The 16,332-nt window shown below is 38.0% G+C and overlaps 1 protein-coding gene across 1 annotated transcript in view; it reads left to right on the top strand.

The window, feature by feature from the left end:
• The window catches only part of NUP107 (nucleoporin 107kDa), a 32,872-nt gene extending 17,148 nt beyond the window's left edge, over positions 1–15,724 (top strand). Inside the window, exons 13-29 of the mRNA XM_014964316.1 lie at positions 1,110–1,200; positions 2,196–2,198; positions 3,450–3,526; positions 4,042–4,101; positions 5,509–5,654; positions 5,761–5,809; positions 6,931–7,000; positions 7,439–7,557; positions 9,221–9,259; positions 9,619–9,769; positions 10,794–10,900; positions 11,884–11,986; positions 12,166–12,326; positions 12,520–12,645; positions 13,845–13,958; positions 14,258–14,425; positions 15,381–15,724. Coding sequence (XP_014819802.1) covers positions 1,110–1,200; positions 2,196–2,198; positions 3,450–3,526; positions 4,042–4,101; positions 5,509–5,654; positions 5,761–5,809; positions 6,931–7,000; positions 7,439–7,557; positions 9,221–9,259; positions 9,619–9,769; positions 10,794–10,900; positions 11,884–11,986; positions 12,166–12,326; positions 12,520–12,645; positions 13,845–13,958; positions 14,258–14,425; positions 15,381–15,488 — 1,692 coding nt within the window. The 3' untranslated portion in view covers positions 15,489–15,724. The remainder of the gene's footprint in view (positions 1–1,109; positions 1,201–2,195; positions 2,199–3,449; positions 3,527–4,041; positions 4,102–5,508; positions 5,655–5,760; positions 5,810–6,930; positions 7,001–7,438; positions 7,558–9,220; positions 9,260–9,618; positions 9,770–10,793; positions 10,901–11,883; positions 11,987–12,165; positions 12,327–12,519; positions 12,646–13,844; positions 13,959–14,257; positions 14,426–15,380) is intronic.
• The last annotated feature ends 608 nt before the right edge of the window (positions 15,725–16,332 follow it).

The following is a 16,332-nucleotide window of genomic DNA, read 5'->3' as shown; positions in this document are numbered from 1 at the left end:
AAGGCGGGTGGGTGGAGGGGCAGGACTGGAGATTCTTGTGCCCAAGACCTTAGACTTAGGAATATGGTTACTTGCTAGTATTCTGTTCCACTGTGATGCACACCTATACATTTTCTGATAGTATGGGCACGTGAGCATGTTGCTGCAGGGCAGTGTGAATGTAAATTTGCAGCATCAGTTGTTCTGCAGTGGCTGTTGTGATTTCCCTGCTGTCTGACAAGCAGGTTATTCACTACTGAAAGAGTAAGTTACAATACTTCAAGTTTGCTCTGAATTAAGAATGGACCATTGGGCATTTACCTTACAACAGGTCATACACAGCAAGTAAGCTGGAACAACTTACTTGTCTGTTCTTAAATTTACTGTTTGTCACCATTCCCAAAATGGCAGAATGTCTGCAGCCCTCCAGTGTGAAAAGAACAGAATTTGGCTAAACAAACCAAGGCTGCATATTGCAATTTCTCTCACTGTTCATACTGTTTTGTCAGTCCTGGAACGGTACCAGTCAGACTAATTAGACAATCTTAAGCTGACTTTTCCCTCCCCCTCACCCCAGAGGTGTAAATTGGAAGAATTGCAGGCAATCTTTTTTGTATAGGTTCTGTTCTACTTGCCATGCTATTCAAAATAGCTTTGAATTAAACCTGTTTGTGCTAGTGCATAGCCTATTGAATATTGTTATGGGAGAGGTGGGATTGCTATTTTTAGAAGTGTATGAGGGGTTGGAAAGTGAAGTCAGCTGGAAAAGTAGATGACTGTGTGAAGAGATGGATTATACATCTAAGCAACAAGACAACACCTTTAACTAAACTTATCAGAAGGATGCGTAACAGCTGTTTAAGGCAGCAAAGGAGACTGTAGCATATTGCTCACATTGCTATAAATACTGATGGCAAAACTAAAACATTCAGTGAAAAAAACCACTGATGACATTTTATTTACTTTGAAATCTTTCAGTTGTTTTGAGTTTAAGGTTCTTTGTGCTTCTTTTTTTGCATAGTAGAAATCTACACAAGTCAACTGTTTTAATAATGTTCAGATATTTAAAGGAGAAGCGGGTGGTTTTCCTACCTTGAAGTCGGTTGCTGAGAAAATCCATTATTTTTCAGGCACAGCGCTTATGCAAACGATGTGGTCAGGCCTGGAGAGCTGCGACTCTGGAAGGATGGAAGTTGTATCATGATCCTAACATAAATGGAGGTATCTATTTCAAAGTACATTTGAGACAGATGTAAAAAATTGGACAGAGTGCTTTCTCCTAGTACCTGTCCATGGCAAAGAGAAATAGCTCTTTCTTGTTCTGCAGTGGCTGTTGTGATTTCCCTGCTGTCTGACAAGCAGGTTATTCACTACTGAAAGAGTAAGTTACAATACTTCAAGTTTGCTCTGAATTAAGAATGGACCATTGGGCATTTACCTTACAACAGGTCATACACAGCAAGTAAGCTGGAACAACTTACTTGTCTGTTCTTAAATTTACTGTTTGTCACCATTCCCAAAATGGCAGAATGTCTGCAGCCCTCCAGTGTGAAAAGAACAGAATTTGGCTAAACAAACCAAGGCTGCATATTGCAATTTCTCTCACTGTTCATACTGTTTTGTCAGTCCTGGAACGGTACCAGTCAGACTAATTAGACAATCTTAAGCTGACTTTTCCCTCCCCCTCACCCCAGAGGTGTAAATTGGAAGAATTGCAGGCAATCTTTTTTGTATAGGTTCTGTTCTACTTGCCATGCTATTCAAAATAGCTTTGAATTAAACCTGTTTGTGCTAGTGCATAGCCTATTGAATATTGTTATGGGAGAGGTGGGATTGCTATTTTTAGAAGTGTATGAGGGGTTGGAAAGTGAAGTCAGCTGGAAAAGTAGATGACTGTGTGAAGAGATGGATTATACATCTAAGCAACAAGACAACACCTTTAACTAAACTTATCAGAAGGATGCGTAACAGCTGTTTAAGGCAGCAAAGGAGACTGTAGCATATTGCTCACATTGCTATAAATACTGATGGCAAAACTAAAACATTCAGTGAAAAAAACCACTGATGACATTTTATTTACTTTGAAATCTTTCAGTTGTTTTGAGTTTAAGGTTCTTTGTGCTTCTTTTTTTGCATAGTAGAAATCTACACAAGTCAACTGTTTTAATAATGTTCAGATATTTAAAGGAGAAGCGGGTGGTTTTCCTACCTTGAAGTCGGTTGCTGAGAAAATCCATTATTTTTCAGGCACAGCGCTTATGCAAACGATGTGGTCAGGCCTGGAGAGCTGCGACTCTGGAAGGATGGAAGTTGTATCATGATCCTAACATAAATGGAGGTATCTATTTCAAAGTACATTTGAGACAGATGTAAAAAATTGGACAGAGTGCTTTCTCCTAGTACCTGTCCATGGCAAAGAGAAATAGCTCTTTCTTTTCACCTTAAGAGCCTTTTTTTTTTTTTGTATTTTGCTATATCTGTTGAACATGTAAAAACTAATGTCAAATTATTTTAGTTGAAGGTATGAGCACACTGAATACAGTTAACATGCTAAAGTCCTTTCTTTCTGAAAATCAAACATAATCACAAGGAAACAGATGTCTCAGAGTTCTAGACAAATCTTCTCCACCTTCATATAATAATATTTCAGTCTGTATTTTCTCAAGATCTGACTTGTGCCACCTAGCAAACATTTTGTTGCTTACAGTAGTCGGACTCTATATCTGGCTTCAGAAGGGTATAGTAGGACTAGAGTTCAGCAAATGTGAATGCAGGAAAAAGAGATGCTTTTAAAATATTTGAAAATTGTTAAATTACCTTTCTCCTTGGTTCTGGAGTTCCTCGCACATGGTCCTATTTATAACAGTACCTTTCTTCTCTTAATGTTCAGGATGTTGCAAGATATAGGAAAGAATTTAAGAACGTGTCTAAGTGTTGTCCGTAGCTGGGTCTGGAAGGCATAATGCTTTTCTACTTTTCAAATCCTGACAGCCTGTTACTTTTATCTGTGTGCTTCACCAGCATCCTAGCCTTGTTTTTAGTGTACCTACCGAGCTTCTTGTTACATGAATTTTAGTTCCGTGGTGCATGCCCTCATGCAGATGCCTGCAGAAAAGCGCTGAAACAGTGACTTTTTCAGAAGTTTGTATTCCTTTTCTCCTTAACTTTGTGTTTTCCAAATGTAAACATTGTAGATATGTTATGGTCAAAACCATTATTTTCTTCAAAGCTAGATAGCAGCTAAGTTTTCAAAATACTGTAACTTTAAGATGTGTGTTTACCAAATACCCCAGAAAAGCCACCTTGCGAGCCAGTCAAAAGCATTAAAATGCCTTGGGAAGAGTTCCAAAGGGATTGAAATTGGGTTAATAACAGAAAATAGGCTTTACCTTGTTACTCGTTTCTCTGTTTTTTAATAGCACCTTTTTCTTCTTTTTTTACCTTTTTTTTGAATTATCCCTTGCATGTAGGAAAAGAGCTGGAGCCTGTTCAAGGGAATCCGTACAGGTGCATTTGGAAAATAAGTTGTTGGCGTATGGCTGAAGAGGTAAGATAACGCCGATGTGCTTGATATTAATTGATCTTTTCTGAACGCTTTAACATGATTTTAAGTTAACCTACCCCCTCTGTCTTTACTGCTTATAGAATTTGCAATTAATGTTTCTAAGAGGACTTCTGAAATAACATATTTATGTCTTGTAGTGAGAAATCTACATAAACAGCACCAATTTTTCAGGCTTGGGAATTGTCTGACTTTTATTTGGTTGAAAGTGAAACTGCTGACACTACCTTTTACTTTCATCTTGACTTAGTTGAATAGGAAAGGAAAAACATTGCTTTCTTTCCAGGCCAATATAAATTTTTCATGTGAGTTACTGGTGAAGGGGAAGTCAGTTGCTATTCTTGCTTTGGCTCCTGATACATGCTGTGATTCTCCAGCTTTTCTTGGAAACTGTTAGATGGAACATGTTGTAATGGATTAATCTCTAATAAAATGTAAAGTGACTAGAAAACATACATGCTTTCTAAATAAAAGTTATAATTTTTTGCTGTTTATTTTAGGAGCAGTTTAATAGATATGAGAGAGCAATCTACGCAGCACTGAGTGGAAACCTTAAGCAGGTATGTCAAGCCTCCTAGTTAAGCGGTGGTTGGCAGTGATGCATTTTCTTTCTCATATGTGACAGTGATACCAGAAATACTGCAATTACTGGTGGTTGTCCTTTTAAAAATCTAGTAAACAGGACAATAGAAAACATTGCTGCTTTAGTTGGCATGTTCTGTGTAGGATTGACATGCCTTAACTAAATATATGTGATAGACTTTTCATAGTATTATTCCTGCTAACTTTCCGTACAAACTGTTCTAATGTTGTTGGTTTAGTTCTTTTCTAATTTAGTATTATTTAGGAGCTTATATAGTCACCTTCCTGCTCATGCACAGTGTTCTTATAGACGAGCTGTTACATCCAAAGATATTCTGTACCTGAATTTTATTATCAATGTTTTATGTTATATACGATGCTCTCTTTTAAGTAGTTCTCTTATTTTTAATCCTTCACATGGTTTTGAGGTCTCCCACTCCTAACTAGTGACTTTTAATTTTTATTTTATTTTTAAGAACAATGAGGAGTGTTGCAGACTGTCATAAAAGTTTCCTTGCTGTTATAGTAATCAGCAGTAAGGTCCTACTTGAAGAGCTCGATTCCCCACTCCTACACCCCATCTTGGTTGATGTACCAAAGATAATTCAGAAAATAAAAAGAGGGGGAATAGGGAATGTTTTCAGGTTTTATTCATTGAAATGTAAAATTAGTTCTTTTACAGGAAGAAAAGGCATTGTAAAATTATACAGACTTACGGAACAGAAGATATTTACCTTTTTGTGACAGACATTTAATGAAATTAAATTTCAGTAATTTTCAGTAATTTCAGCAGAATTCAGTTATTTTAAAATTACTGTAAGATAGAATTGTTTAATGAAATGCAGCGTTTTCTCTGGAACTTGTCCCAGGGTTTGACTGTTCAAAGAGCCTAGCAAGATTCAGAGAACTGGATAGCAAGTTCTTGAAATCTCACCAAAGCAGCAGTAGTCCCTCCTTCCTCCCCTTCACCACTCACTGCTGCACGGTGACTTCTGCAACCACGACATAAACCAGTACAGCAAAGCGATCCTGCTGAAAAACTGTGGGGCAGAAAAGTGCATTGCCTTCCTCTGTGTTGGTTTTCTGAGGTGGTGGTACACGAGAGGGGGAGTGGTGTCAGAGTGGTGCTGCCTTTGGAAGGAGGATAGGAGGCTTTCTTTTTCCGACCTTTGATATAAGATAATCAAGGGGCTAGAGCATTATTCAGCAAAAGGATTTTATTTTTTTTTTATATCCTGCTTTGGTGAAGGAAAGGCTGCTGTTCAAGATGGTTATTAATTAGTCTGGCTTGGTGACTGGAAATCTGATCCTAAATTACAGTTGCTCAGTTCGGATTCTGATAGTTCTCTGTGTCTGATAATTTTTGCTATTTCTTTAATATGCAGCTTCTTCCAGTTTGTGATACCTGGGAAGATACCGTTTGGGCATATTTCAGGGTCATGGTGGACACTCTTGTTGAGCAGGAAATACGAACCTCAGTAATAACTGCAGAGGAGACAGAAGAGCTCCCTAGAGAATACTTAGAAACAAAGTAAGTTTTAAGTAAAATTTTGCTTCTGCGCTTGACATGATGATCTGTATTATCTGTTTGGAATATTCAAGGTAATGTTTTTTGCTTTTTCTCTCCTGCTTTGAAGCTGGACTTCAGAAAAAGTTTTTGAAGAACTTCAGGCAACAGACAAGAAGGTACATATTAATTGCAGTGTTTCTCCTCACTGTTTACCATTTTTAACTATTCACTAAGTTGTACTTTTACTACCTATTTAACAAAATGCTCAAGTATGCAGAGTGACTGATTTATGGTAGGTTTTCTACCTCTGTAATATGTAATTTCTCAATTCAAATAGATTTTTCTATATGCTACAACATTTCTAATGATGAAAAAGATACACGTTTTGTCTTGCCCCCTATCTGCCAAAGTAGCTGGGTGTGCTAAAGAAACGGCTGAGTGGCAGTTGGTGTCTGACACATAAAGCAAACAGAGTAAATCAACTATTTAACACTTTGATAAAATGTGCAAAGATTGATTACATGCCATTTTCTTTATAGGAGGTTTGTGTGCGTATTTCATATTGGGCCTTTCAAAATTTGAAAGTGTATTTGCTTAAACAGACTGTGTTTCTGTGTTACTTTTAACACCCAGGATACTTACTTCATTTAAGATGGAATATATAACTTACATGTTAATTTTGTGAAGATGAAACTGAAACTACACTTACTTTTATTTGATAGAATAAACATAACTTTTATCATATTGCTATGACAAAGACATGTTGAAAGACAGCTTACAGATTGATGCAGTCGGCCACAGATACGCCCGGCTGCCTTTGCCTTTCTAGTGCAATCCTCATCATGTAGCAGCTTTACGGGTGCATTTGAATTGTATTTCATGCATTAATTCCTCTACTCAACAAAAGCCAATCTCTTCTTCCTCAAGTAAGTTTCACAGGCCTTTTCTTTCAGGATTTGTACACATTGTTGCTTCATCTGTGACTTTGTAGAATCTATTTCCTGTAATACGGTGATTTATTCTCCACTTCAGTGCAAAAAGCCCTCAGTCTTGGATCTCTTCCATGGAAGTATTAACTCTACAGATCTATATTCTGGTTCTTTCCGTTTGTCAATAGTCTTGCAATTTGACATTGAGATAGCAAGTGCCTTTTCTCCTGCTGTTTATGCAGAATACCCTTTGAACTAGGATAGCTTTTGTCCCTAAGGAACCTTTTCTTTATTTATAAGTTTGCTTTCCTTATACATTGTGCTATAAGATTTTATTCAAAGTTTGAACTTTCTTTTTCTCTCCCCAGAGGGTTATAGAGGAGAATCAAGAACACTATCATGTGATTCAGAAATTCATTATACTGGGAGATGTGGATGGTGAGCTTTTCTCTAAGTGATTTTTAAATGTCAATTGAGTACATTATTTCTAGTGACCTTTCCAGAAACTTATATGTCAATGGATTTTAGAAGCACACAGTAGGCAAACTCCACCTAAAAGCTAAGCTGATTTTTTAATCAAGAACTGTAGGGACTTTCTGCAGTTTGACATACAAGGTAGTTTTCAAAGTAATGAAATCATGTAAATATGTCACAATATATGGGAGGTTATTGCTATAACTTTTTTCTGAGAAATTACCATATACATGCAGCAGATATTTAAGCCAAACAGCTACATCTTTCCAAAACTTGCTATTTTGTTTTGTTAGGCCTTTGAGGCTAAATTACATTTGTTAAATAAATGCACAATTTGAAATATTTCTGAAGTTCTTTTTCCCTGTAATATGGTTAATATCAACGTTTCTTTGGTGGCTATAGGTTTGATGGACGAATTCAGCAGGTGGCTTTCCAAAGACAGAAGTGTGCTCCCAGGACACCTCCTTCGTTTCATGACGCACCTTATTCTGTTTTTCCGCACTTTGGGTATGCAGACTAAGGTAAGTTCACTTTTATTTGATTTGTTGTCATAGCAATAGCTAGTCTTTGAAGTAGAAATGATTGTGTGTAAATACATAAACTATATTCAATGATGGTGAATTACTGCCAGGGTGATGAGGAACTGCATGCTTAAATAGTGTATTTGTTGATCTTGGAGCCTAAATACAACAGTCAAAACTAGAAAAGATCATCCTCCTCCCCTCCAGTTCAGCTTGAAAATTGTTTTTTTGAGGGTGATGGATTCTACTCATAAGCACTTTATTGAGAAGGACCTGACTCAGACTTCAATGTTAGGATTATTCATAGCAGCCAAGATGCTTTGAATATAACCTGACCTTATACACAGTCCTTAGAATCGTACCTATTGCTGTAAACTCAAAAATGTATTTGTTTGAGGTAACTGGTACAAGCTGAAGCTTTCACATTTCCCCCAAATATATAGTATGTGTAGCTTACTAGCTACCTAGCCTATTTATGCTAAATATGCCGATGGGTCACATAGGCTACAACTACTCTTTTCTGGGGCAATCACAATTAGAAGCTCTGCTTTTCTACTGTTTTAAATATTAAGTGTTTATCTATCAAGTTTCTGAATGTAACCTATTCTGGCAGAAGACAAATGTGTGTTTTCATTAGATGATTTAAATACAGCTCTGAGTTATTATGCTTTTTTCATGCCTCTAATTGTTGCTTTGTTCCCTTCTTGAAATTTATTTTTAAGTCAGTTAACATTTAGCTAATTAAGGCAAACCTGTGTGTGTATACACATACTTCTTCTTTTAACCAGACTCAAAATTTGATAGAGTAGGTCTTTAAGCTGGAGTATGGTAGAACTAGTCATTAGGATATGTTTAACAGGGGGGACAAAAAAGGTGTGATTTCCTACATAAATTCCACTGTGGGATTGTGAGTAACTCTTGATTATTACCTTTACAATTTTGAAGTAGGTAAATTTACTGGAAGATTACTTCATCAACCCTCAATAGACCTCAGAGGGGAGAGGCAGTTTTGCAAGCTTTTTTGATGTTCCTTATTTGATGTTTGAGTACAATTCATATAGGTATATGCTTAGAGGAAAATTTCTTATTTCATTTACACATATCAAACTAAAGTGATCTTCACAATAACAAACACTTGAGTCTTAGCTAGAGCAGCCTCAGGTGCTTGGACTGTACTTTGTTTTTTTAATATAGGCTATTGCAGATGAGCCAGGTGGTATTTATACTCTGTACATAGGAACATGAGAATTTTCTATACTACACAGAGTATGTAGCACACTGGAATAGTCATCTGTTCGCCTGACATTTATTAATAAAAAATATATGGTAAAATGGAAATATTTGAAAAACAACTTTAAAAGTAACTTTCCAGGTAGACCAAAAAACTATATTATGCAGTTGCTGAAAAAGAAAATCTTTAGAACACTAAATCTTTGAATCAGAAGACATACCTTTTTTTAATCACTCTCCAAGAGAAACAGTTTTTCCAGCTGAGCCTGTTTGAATGTGTAGGTTACTGAAGCAGGAATAAGCAAATAACCTTGTGTCTGTGTAATAGTGGTAGCTTCTAAAGTTTGGTGGATTTTGTTTGTTTGGGGTTTTGGGGTGGTTTTTCTGCCACATTATCTGATTTAAAATTTAATTTCTATTTGTTTGTAATAAGGAGGAAGTTTCTGTTGAAGTCCTAAAGACCTACATTCAGGTAAGCTTTCAAAAATGTATTTTGCTTTCTCTGATGTAAATTAGACATAAAGGAGAGCTGAGGTTACAAGATGGAAAGAGCTATGACGCAGTTAATGCTCTCTTCTCGAGAGGTACATGGAAGCTTGCCTAATATGCAGAGTTTCTGCCAGCAGTGCTTAAGTAAGAGGCGGTTTTATTGATCCCTGTTTAGAAGCTGGAGAAGTGGAATCTTATTATATCAGAACAAAATAATCAGAAATTTGTTACACATGTATGTTTTTACATAAAATACGCTTTTACATAAATGTAGACACGCCTTTGTGTTTGCAGAGAGGAATGTAGTATGGTTTTCTAAATTTTTTTCTTCTTATTCTGCAGCGGATGATATCTGAGAAGCACACAGACTTAATAGCATTTTATGTTAGCCACTTGCCCCCAGAGCTAGCTGTAGCTCAGTATGCTTTATTTCTGGAAGATGTTACTGAAAGTGATCAACGCCACCACTGCCTTGAATTAGCAAAAGATGCAGGTGAGAGATGCTGATATTCAAATTATCATTTTATATGGGTTACTTAGTCTTACGGCAGTTTTTAACACAAGACGTAGCTATGAAGATGGTACTGTTTCCTTCCTGTGTCTCTTCATTTTTCAATGAAATAAAATTAATTTGCTGATAGCTTCTTCAAGTAGGTATATTGTGGATTTTAACTAACCTGGAATTGCAGATGTTTTTCTGAATGAAATAAGTAGCACTTTTGCCTCCTGGATTATGTCCAAACATGGCAGGAAGCAAATGCCAGCTGCCTGTCTCAAATATGTGCTCTGAAACTTGACATGATTGTATTATTTTGGGGAACTAGTTATAAAACCTTTTTGTGGATTTAGAAAGGTTATAAGGATCTTTAAATTTTTTTTGGTCCTATTTATAGTGCCTTTTCTTAGCCATGATGGGTTGCTTGCATTAATTGTAAGCTTCCTTCCACGCCTATACATCAAACTAAAAGGGACTGTAGTGAAGCGGCAGGCTGTCCATTGTTTGACAATGCCTCTGTGCCACTCAAAATTCACAAAGAAATAGATTTACAGCAGAATTCAGTGTCTAATTTTGCTTCAATCACTTTTTAGTCATTTTGTTTTAGAAACTTGGCTAAGGCTTCGAAAATAAGAGTCCTGCTTCAGCTTCTGTAAAAGAACTATTCTGAGCTTTTCCTGGTACATTTCCTGTCAAATCATCATCTTGCCATTGGAATTGTAGGAATCGGTGGTCTTAGCAAATGTATCTACATGCTGGTCTCCAGCACAGACTGAAGAACTTGTTGTCTTACTCTTTTTCCCATATTTGGTGTTCTCTGTTATCTCAAAGATCATTATTTTAAAATACCTGCAATAAATCACATATCTCAAAAGCTTATCATTTAGTCTGACAATGTGAGTGTGAACAGAGTGATGGAATAACTAGCAGTAAGGAATAAGGTCAACAGCTGGAGTCTGAAGTTCATTTTGTGGCAAGTTGGAGTTCGTGATGGCTGTTACATAGTTCTCTCTTAACCTAGGTCTGGATGTTGCAACCATAACAAAAACTGTTGTTGAGAACATCCGCAAGAAGGATGCTGGTGAATTCAGTCACCATGACCATATGTTAGATACAGGCACAACGGAGGTGAGTATACTTTGCAGGGCAGTCATTCCCCTTTGCAGTCAGCTGCAGAGCCTTTTACCATTTATGATCCATATTTCTCTTTCAACAATGCTGGAAATTGCCTTGAAAAATCCTGTGAGGAAAATACACTTTCCATGTGACCACGTGAGGAGTTGAATTGCACGAATTCATAACTTCTGTTTCTGCATCTCCTTGATCTTCTGGGCTGTGGTGTGTGCTGCCCAGCAGCATCTCTGCACACAAACAATAAGTGAAGATAAAGCCCATGAAATGACTGTAACAAAATACATTCTAGCTGAGAGTAGGATATTATTGTAACTTCTAAGAATTATGAGGATTAATACTTTGGATCTCAGAGGTACCTCCTTACATGCTCAAATGACACACTCTAGCCATGACAGACACTGCCTTTACTGACAGTTTCCTTGTCATCTCTGTTGAGTGTTGGTTGGATCCAACTCAGTGCTTCAGTGACCGTGAGGTACTGTTAAGAGCTTGCATTCAAAGTGTTGTTCAGAAAGCAACCAATAGTTTGCAAACTTTTGACAATTTTTGGCTGTTCTGTACTAAGTTTAAACTCTCTATTTATTCAACTCGAGTTGGAAAACTCTGGTTGCAGGCTGATGGCACCCCTGAAGATTATAGCAAGGGCTCCATAAACCACATTTGTACAGTGAATCATATGAAAGTTGGAGGAAGATGCATGGTAATCCAAAAAAATTTCTGAGAGCTGATGCTCATCCATTGGTCTGAACATCATGGGAATACTTAGAAATGGATTTTTCAGTGATTCTAGATTGCAGAGCTGGTTTTCTAAGCTTTTGATACTAAAGTTGGGAATAAAGCAATCCTTGTTAGTATGTCTATAGTAATGCTATCCAAAGATCTCTAGAAACTTGTGTATTTCATTGAACAGGTTTGATGTGTCTTTACACCAGCTGTATGCTTGGAATGGTAGTGAACCTGTATGTTGTTTTTTACAGGTGGACCGGCTGAAAATAGATGTGATTGACTGGCTCGTATTTGATCCTGCGCAGAGGGCAGAAGCACTTAAGCAAAGCAATGCAATCATGAGGAAGTTCTTGGGTACTAAGCTTGACAAATATTGTAGATTTTTTTAAATGTTGTTTTTGTTCTCATTAGCTCTTGGCACTACATTTGATATAGCTTTGAATCTAGTCTATTAAAAAGCAAGGGCTTGTCAGTTTGTAGAAGTGAAGTATGGAAATTGCCACGCTGTTGATACTCAGTTCACATTTTTATAGCATCCAAGAAACATGAAGCTGCCAAAGATGTGTTTGTGAAGATTCCCCAAGACTCTATAGCAGAAATATATAACCAATGGGAAGAACAGGGAATGGATACTCCACTTCCAGCTGAAGATGACAACGCTATACGGGAACATTTATGTATTCGGGCATATTTGGTGAGTTTCAGCTATGCTGTATTTCAAGTTATTACTTAGAAATAATGGTGGCTTTGCCTTGGTGGGGAAACTTTAAACTTTGTCCATTTGATTTAACTTCTGATTCCTGGATGCATTAAAGTTGTGCATTTAATGACATTCTTGTAATAATAAGAATAAAAAATGTCCAAACATTGTTTCCGATGCAATCCAGGAAGCCCACGAAACCTTTAACGAATGGTTTAAACACATGAACTCAGCTCCACAGAAGCCTTCTTTGTTACCACAAGCAAGTTTCACTGAAAAAGTGGCCCATGAGCATAAACAAAAGAAGTACGAGGTATGTAAAAGTTCAAGTTGTTATTTACTATAACTATAGTTATAGTAAATAACAATAGTTTATGTTGTTATATATTGGGTATAGTTTACTATACCAAACTATTTTGGGACTGTTTAGTTTGAGGAAGAGGAGGCTGAGGGGAGACCTCATCACTCTTTACAACTACTTGAAAGGACACTGTAGAGAGGTTGGTGCTGGTCTCTTCTCACAGGTAATTAACGACAGAACGAGAGGGAATGGCTTCAAGCTCCAACAGGGTAGGTTTAGACTGAACATTAGGAAAGAATTTTTCACAGAAAGAGTGGTTGGGCATTGGAACAGGCTGCCCAGGGAGGTGGTTGAGTCACCGTCCCTGGATGTGTTTAAGTCGTTTAGATGTGGTGTTGGGGGATATGGTGTAGGGGAGAACTTTGTAGAGTAGGGTAGATGGTTGGACTCGATGATCCCAAGGGTCTCTTCCAACCTAGACGATTCTATGATTCTATAAACATTTACATTCTTGCTTAGGAGGCAGTCTTAGTTTAATGAAAGGGAGTAGAAGACTGCTAATTCATATTGCTTGAAAACTCTCTTCTAAATTATTCCAGTTTTATGTTGAAAAGAGGGAGTATGAGATAGAATAGTAATGCCACTGCGCAATAAATTATCTTGCTTTTTCTTACATGACTCAGCTTTACAGACAGTATTGTATAATGTAATAGTAAATATTCGTTATAATGTGTTGATTGTCAGTGTTATTAGTAAATCTGAGTACTTGATTTTGCTATTAGCTCTTCCCTGGAAGTGGAGGATGAAGGCTGTTCTGTGTTCTTGCATTCGCCACAGTTTCTTCTCTAAAAGATGCTGCGGTTTTGTTTGTTTTGCCGAAAGTTGTTTTTGCATGTCTGGCCGGTATGAATATACTGTATTCAGTTCATACAAGCATTTTACATAAGCCTGGCAGAATTAAGTTGTTTAAAATTATCTTCCTCCAGTGGCTTTGACTGCTTCTGAACAACCTGTCTGACTCTGGGAACAGGGAATTAAGCAAGGATGGAAATAGCTGTTAGCAGCAGGCTTTTAGGTTTTGGCAGTTGGCTAAAGATTCTAATTTGAATTGGAGCTGCGCTGGCTGTTGCATGCTAGGTGAGCCGTGTGTGTTAAAATAGCCTTGGAAATTATCCTGTTCTGCAGCAGTTTATTTTTTGTTGCTTTGCCAGATGGACTATGGTATTTGGAAAGGCCTCCTGGATGCTCTTACAGCTGATGTGAAAGAGAAAATGTACAACGTGTTGCTCTTTGTCGACGGAGGATGGATGGTGGATGTTAGAGAGGTAAAATGAATGTTTGTATCACGGTGTAGGCCACAGAGCGCGGATTGTACCCAGTTGTACCTTTGTCACCCTTAGTTGGATGTCCTTCTGTTTGCTCTGTTACAATTCACTCTGGCTTTGCCCTGACCGGTTACAGATTGCTTCCCCTTCAGTTACCACGTAAATGGGACCTGGCTGTCCAGTCCAGGCTGGTTCGTCCAGTTTTTTTGCCTCTGACACTACTGATTTATGTGGTTATGCTGAGTTGCCTTTTAAAGGTAAATGTTCATAATACTAATACGTTATTTTGCTGCGGTAAGGATGTCGAGGATGATCCGGAACGAACGCACCAGATGATTTTGCTGCGGAAGCTGTGCCTGCCGATGATGTGCTTTTTGCTGCACACGGTGTTACACAGCACCGGGCAGTACCAGGAGTGCCTGCGGCTGGCTGACATGGTCGCTTCTGAGCGACACAAGCTTTATACGGTGAGTGACTGAGAGCTGCAGGCAGCTTAACTTCCATCCGAGAGCTCTGTGGGTTGACTCTGGAAAAAGCTTCTATATAGAGAGGAAGGCGCCATATGTTCCTTAACATTATAAGTTTCTTTATCTCTTCCCATTCACTGCAGTGGTGAAGGGTTGCCTTGCGTGCTGACTTAAGGAACCAAAGAGTTAACTTTGCTTAAGTTCAGTTCTTGCTTAAGCACTGCTTGTCAAAACAGAGAAGATGATGCCGGTGCTTTGACAAGCAGTTCTTCTGAGCACTGCAGTTACTAATTTTTAGATGGGGGCTACTGAAATAAGTTTAACACTTGGACTCAATGATCTTAAAGGTCTTTTCCAACCTAAAGGATTCTATGATTCTATGTTAAGCTGTAGAATTGTAATTGATTTAATTTTTTTAATTTCCATTACATTTCAGAACATTGTATAAGCAGGTTTTGTTTTGGAGCACTTGGTTCACCTAACCTTTCCTTCCAAAAGCCTGAAAAACAACTTTATCATGTAAAAAAACCAAACAAACCCAACTCCCCAAATAAAAAAAAAATCTCCCCCCCGAAAAAACACCCCAAGGATTAGAAATCTGAGAAGAAACGTCAAGGCTAGGAAAAATAATGTGATGTATTCACCTGGATTGGCTCAAGATCTCTGCCAGTAATAATAGGAAAATTAAACTTGGCTGTTTACCAATAATCTCTGTAGTAGTTATGAGACAGAGCTCTCTTGGGACTACCTTCAGGTTTTGGATACTGCTACTTACTTCCAGTCCTTTACTAAACGCCCTTCCACAATGTCTGATGTTCACACTGTCTTAAATTAGAAAGAAAGGGAAAAAAAAAAAGTAACTTATTTAACCACCATTTACTTTTACATCAGTTCTATTAATGGCAAATAAATACAACTTAATTATGGCTTTGTGTTGTTTTTTTATTATTCTTAGGTATTTTCAAAAGAAGAACTCCGAAAGCTGCTACAGAAGCTGAGGGAATCTTCTCTTATGCTTCTGGACCAGGATCTGGATCCTTTGGGATATGAAATTCAGTCATAGGATTTCATGTAGATACTTGCAAAAACTTCTGGACATGGACATTCTGTTTATAAAAAAGAACAAACCCATGACTCAGATAAGCTGTTCTGATCTTTGCGGGGAAAAAACCCAACCCTCAGATTTCAATTTCAACTTGAAAGATTCTGACAAACTTCGGAGACTATATTTGTTATACAACCTTTTTCATAATGTGGTGGTCTTTTGTTTTCTAATAAAAGTGCTTCACAAAAAGAAAACATTCGTTCATTCTAGTCTCAAATGTCATCATATAAATATGGTGATTGCATAAACCTCCTTCATCTCAGCTACGTGCTGAAGAGCTGCCTCTGGAGAAGAATAGGCAGGGGTACAGGGGAGAGGAGAGCAAAGACCTCAGGTGGAGGGATGTGAAGGCAAGGGGGAAGGCAGCAGACCCCTGGGGCTGGAGGAGAGGAGCACCAAAGGAAGGAAGAGTGAAAGTGAAGGGTTGAAGGGCTTGTTCCTGTCTCACCTACCTTGTGTAGTGGCTGAAATGCAGTTTTGTAGTTGCTAAAATGCCAATGTAGCCCTGAATGGGAGGAACGGCTGTCATACCTTGAAACTGCGGAGTTTGGAGGTTTTGTAATTTATTTAGCAACTTTGGTCTGGCCCTGTTGATGTGTGTAAACACACCTTCAGTGGCTTTGCCGTTACCTGGGGAGCGCAGAGCTTGCAAAAGCTGCAGCGCCCAGTCAGTGGCAGAATCCTGACACTTGACAGAACTTATATATTCTTTTTTAACATAGGTTTTTACGTGTATTATCTACAGAAATGCCCAGCCCGCTGGTCTGAGATACTTGCCCCTGGCACGGGGGCGGACCGTGTG

The sequence above is a fragment of the Calidris pugnax genome, unplaced genomic scaffold (assembly GCF_001431845.1).
Source record: "Calidris pugnax isolate Ruff unplaced genomic scaffold, ASM143184v1 scaffold44, whole genome shotgun sequence".
NCBI classification, from domain to species: Eukaryota; Metazoa; Chordata; class Aves; order Charadriiformes; family Scolopacidae; genus Calidris; species Calidris pugnax.
This window is presented reverse-complemented; position numbering and strand designations above follow the sequence as displayed.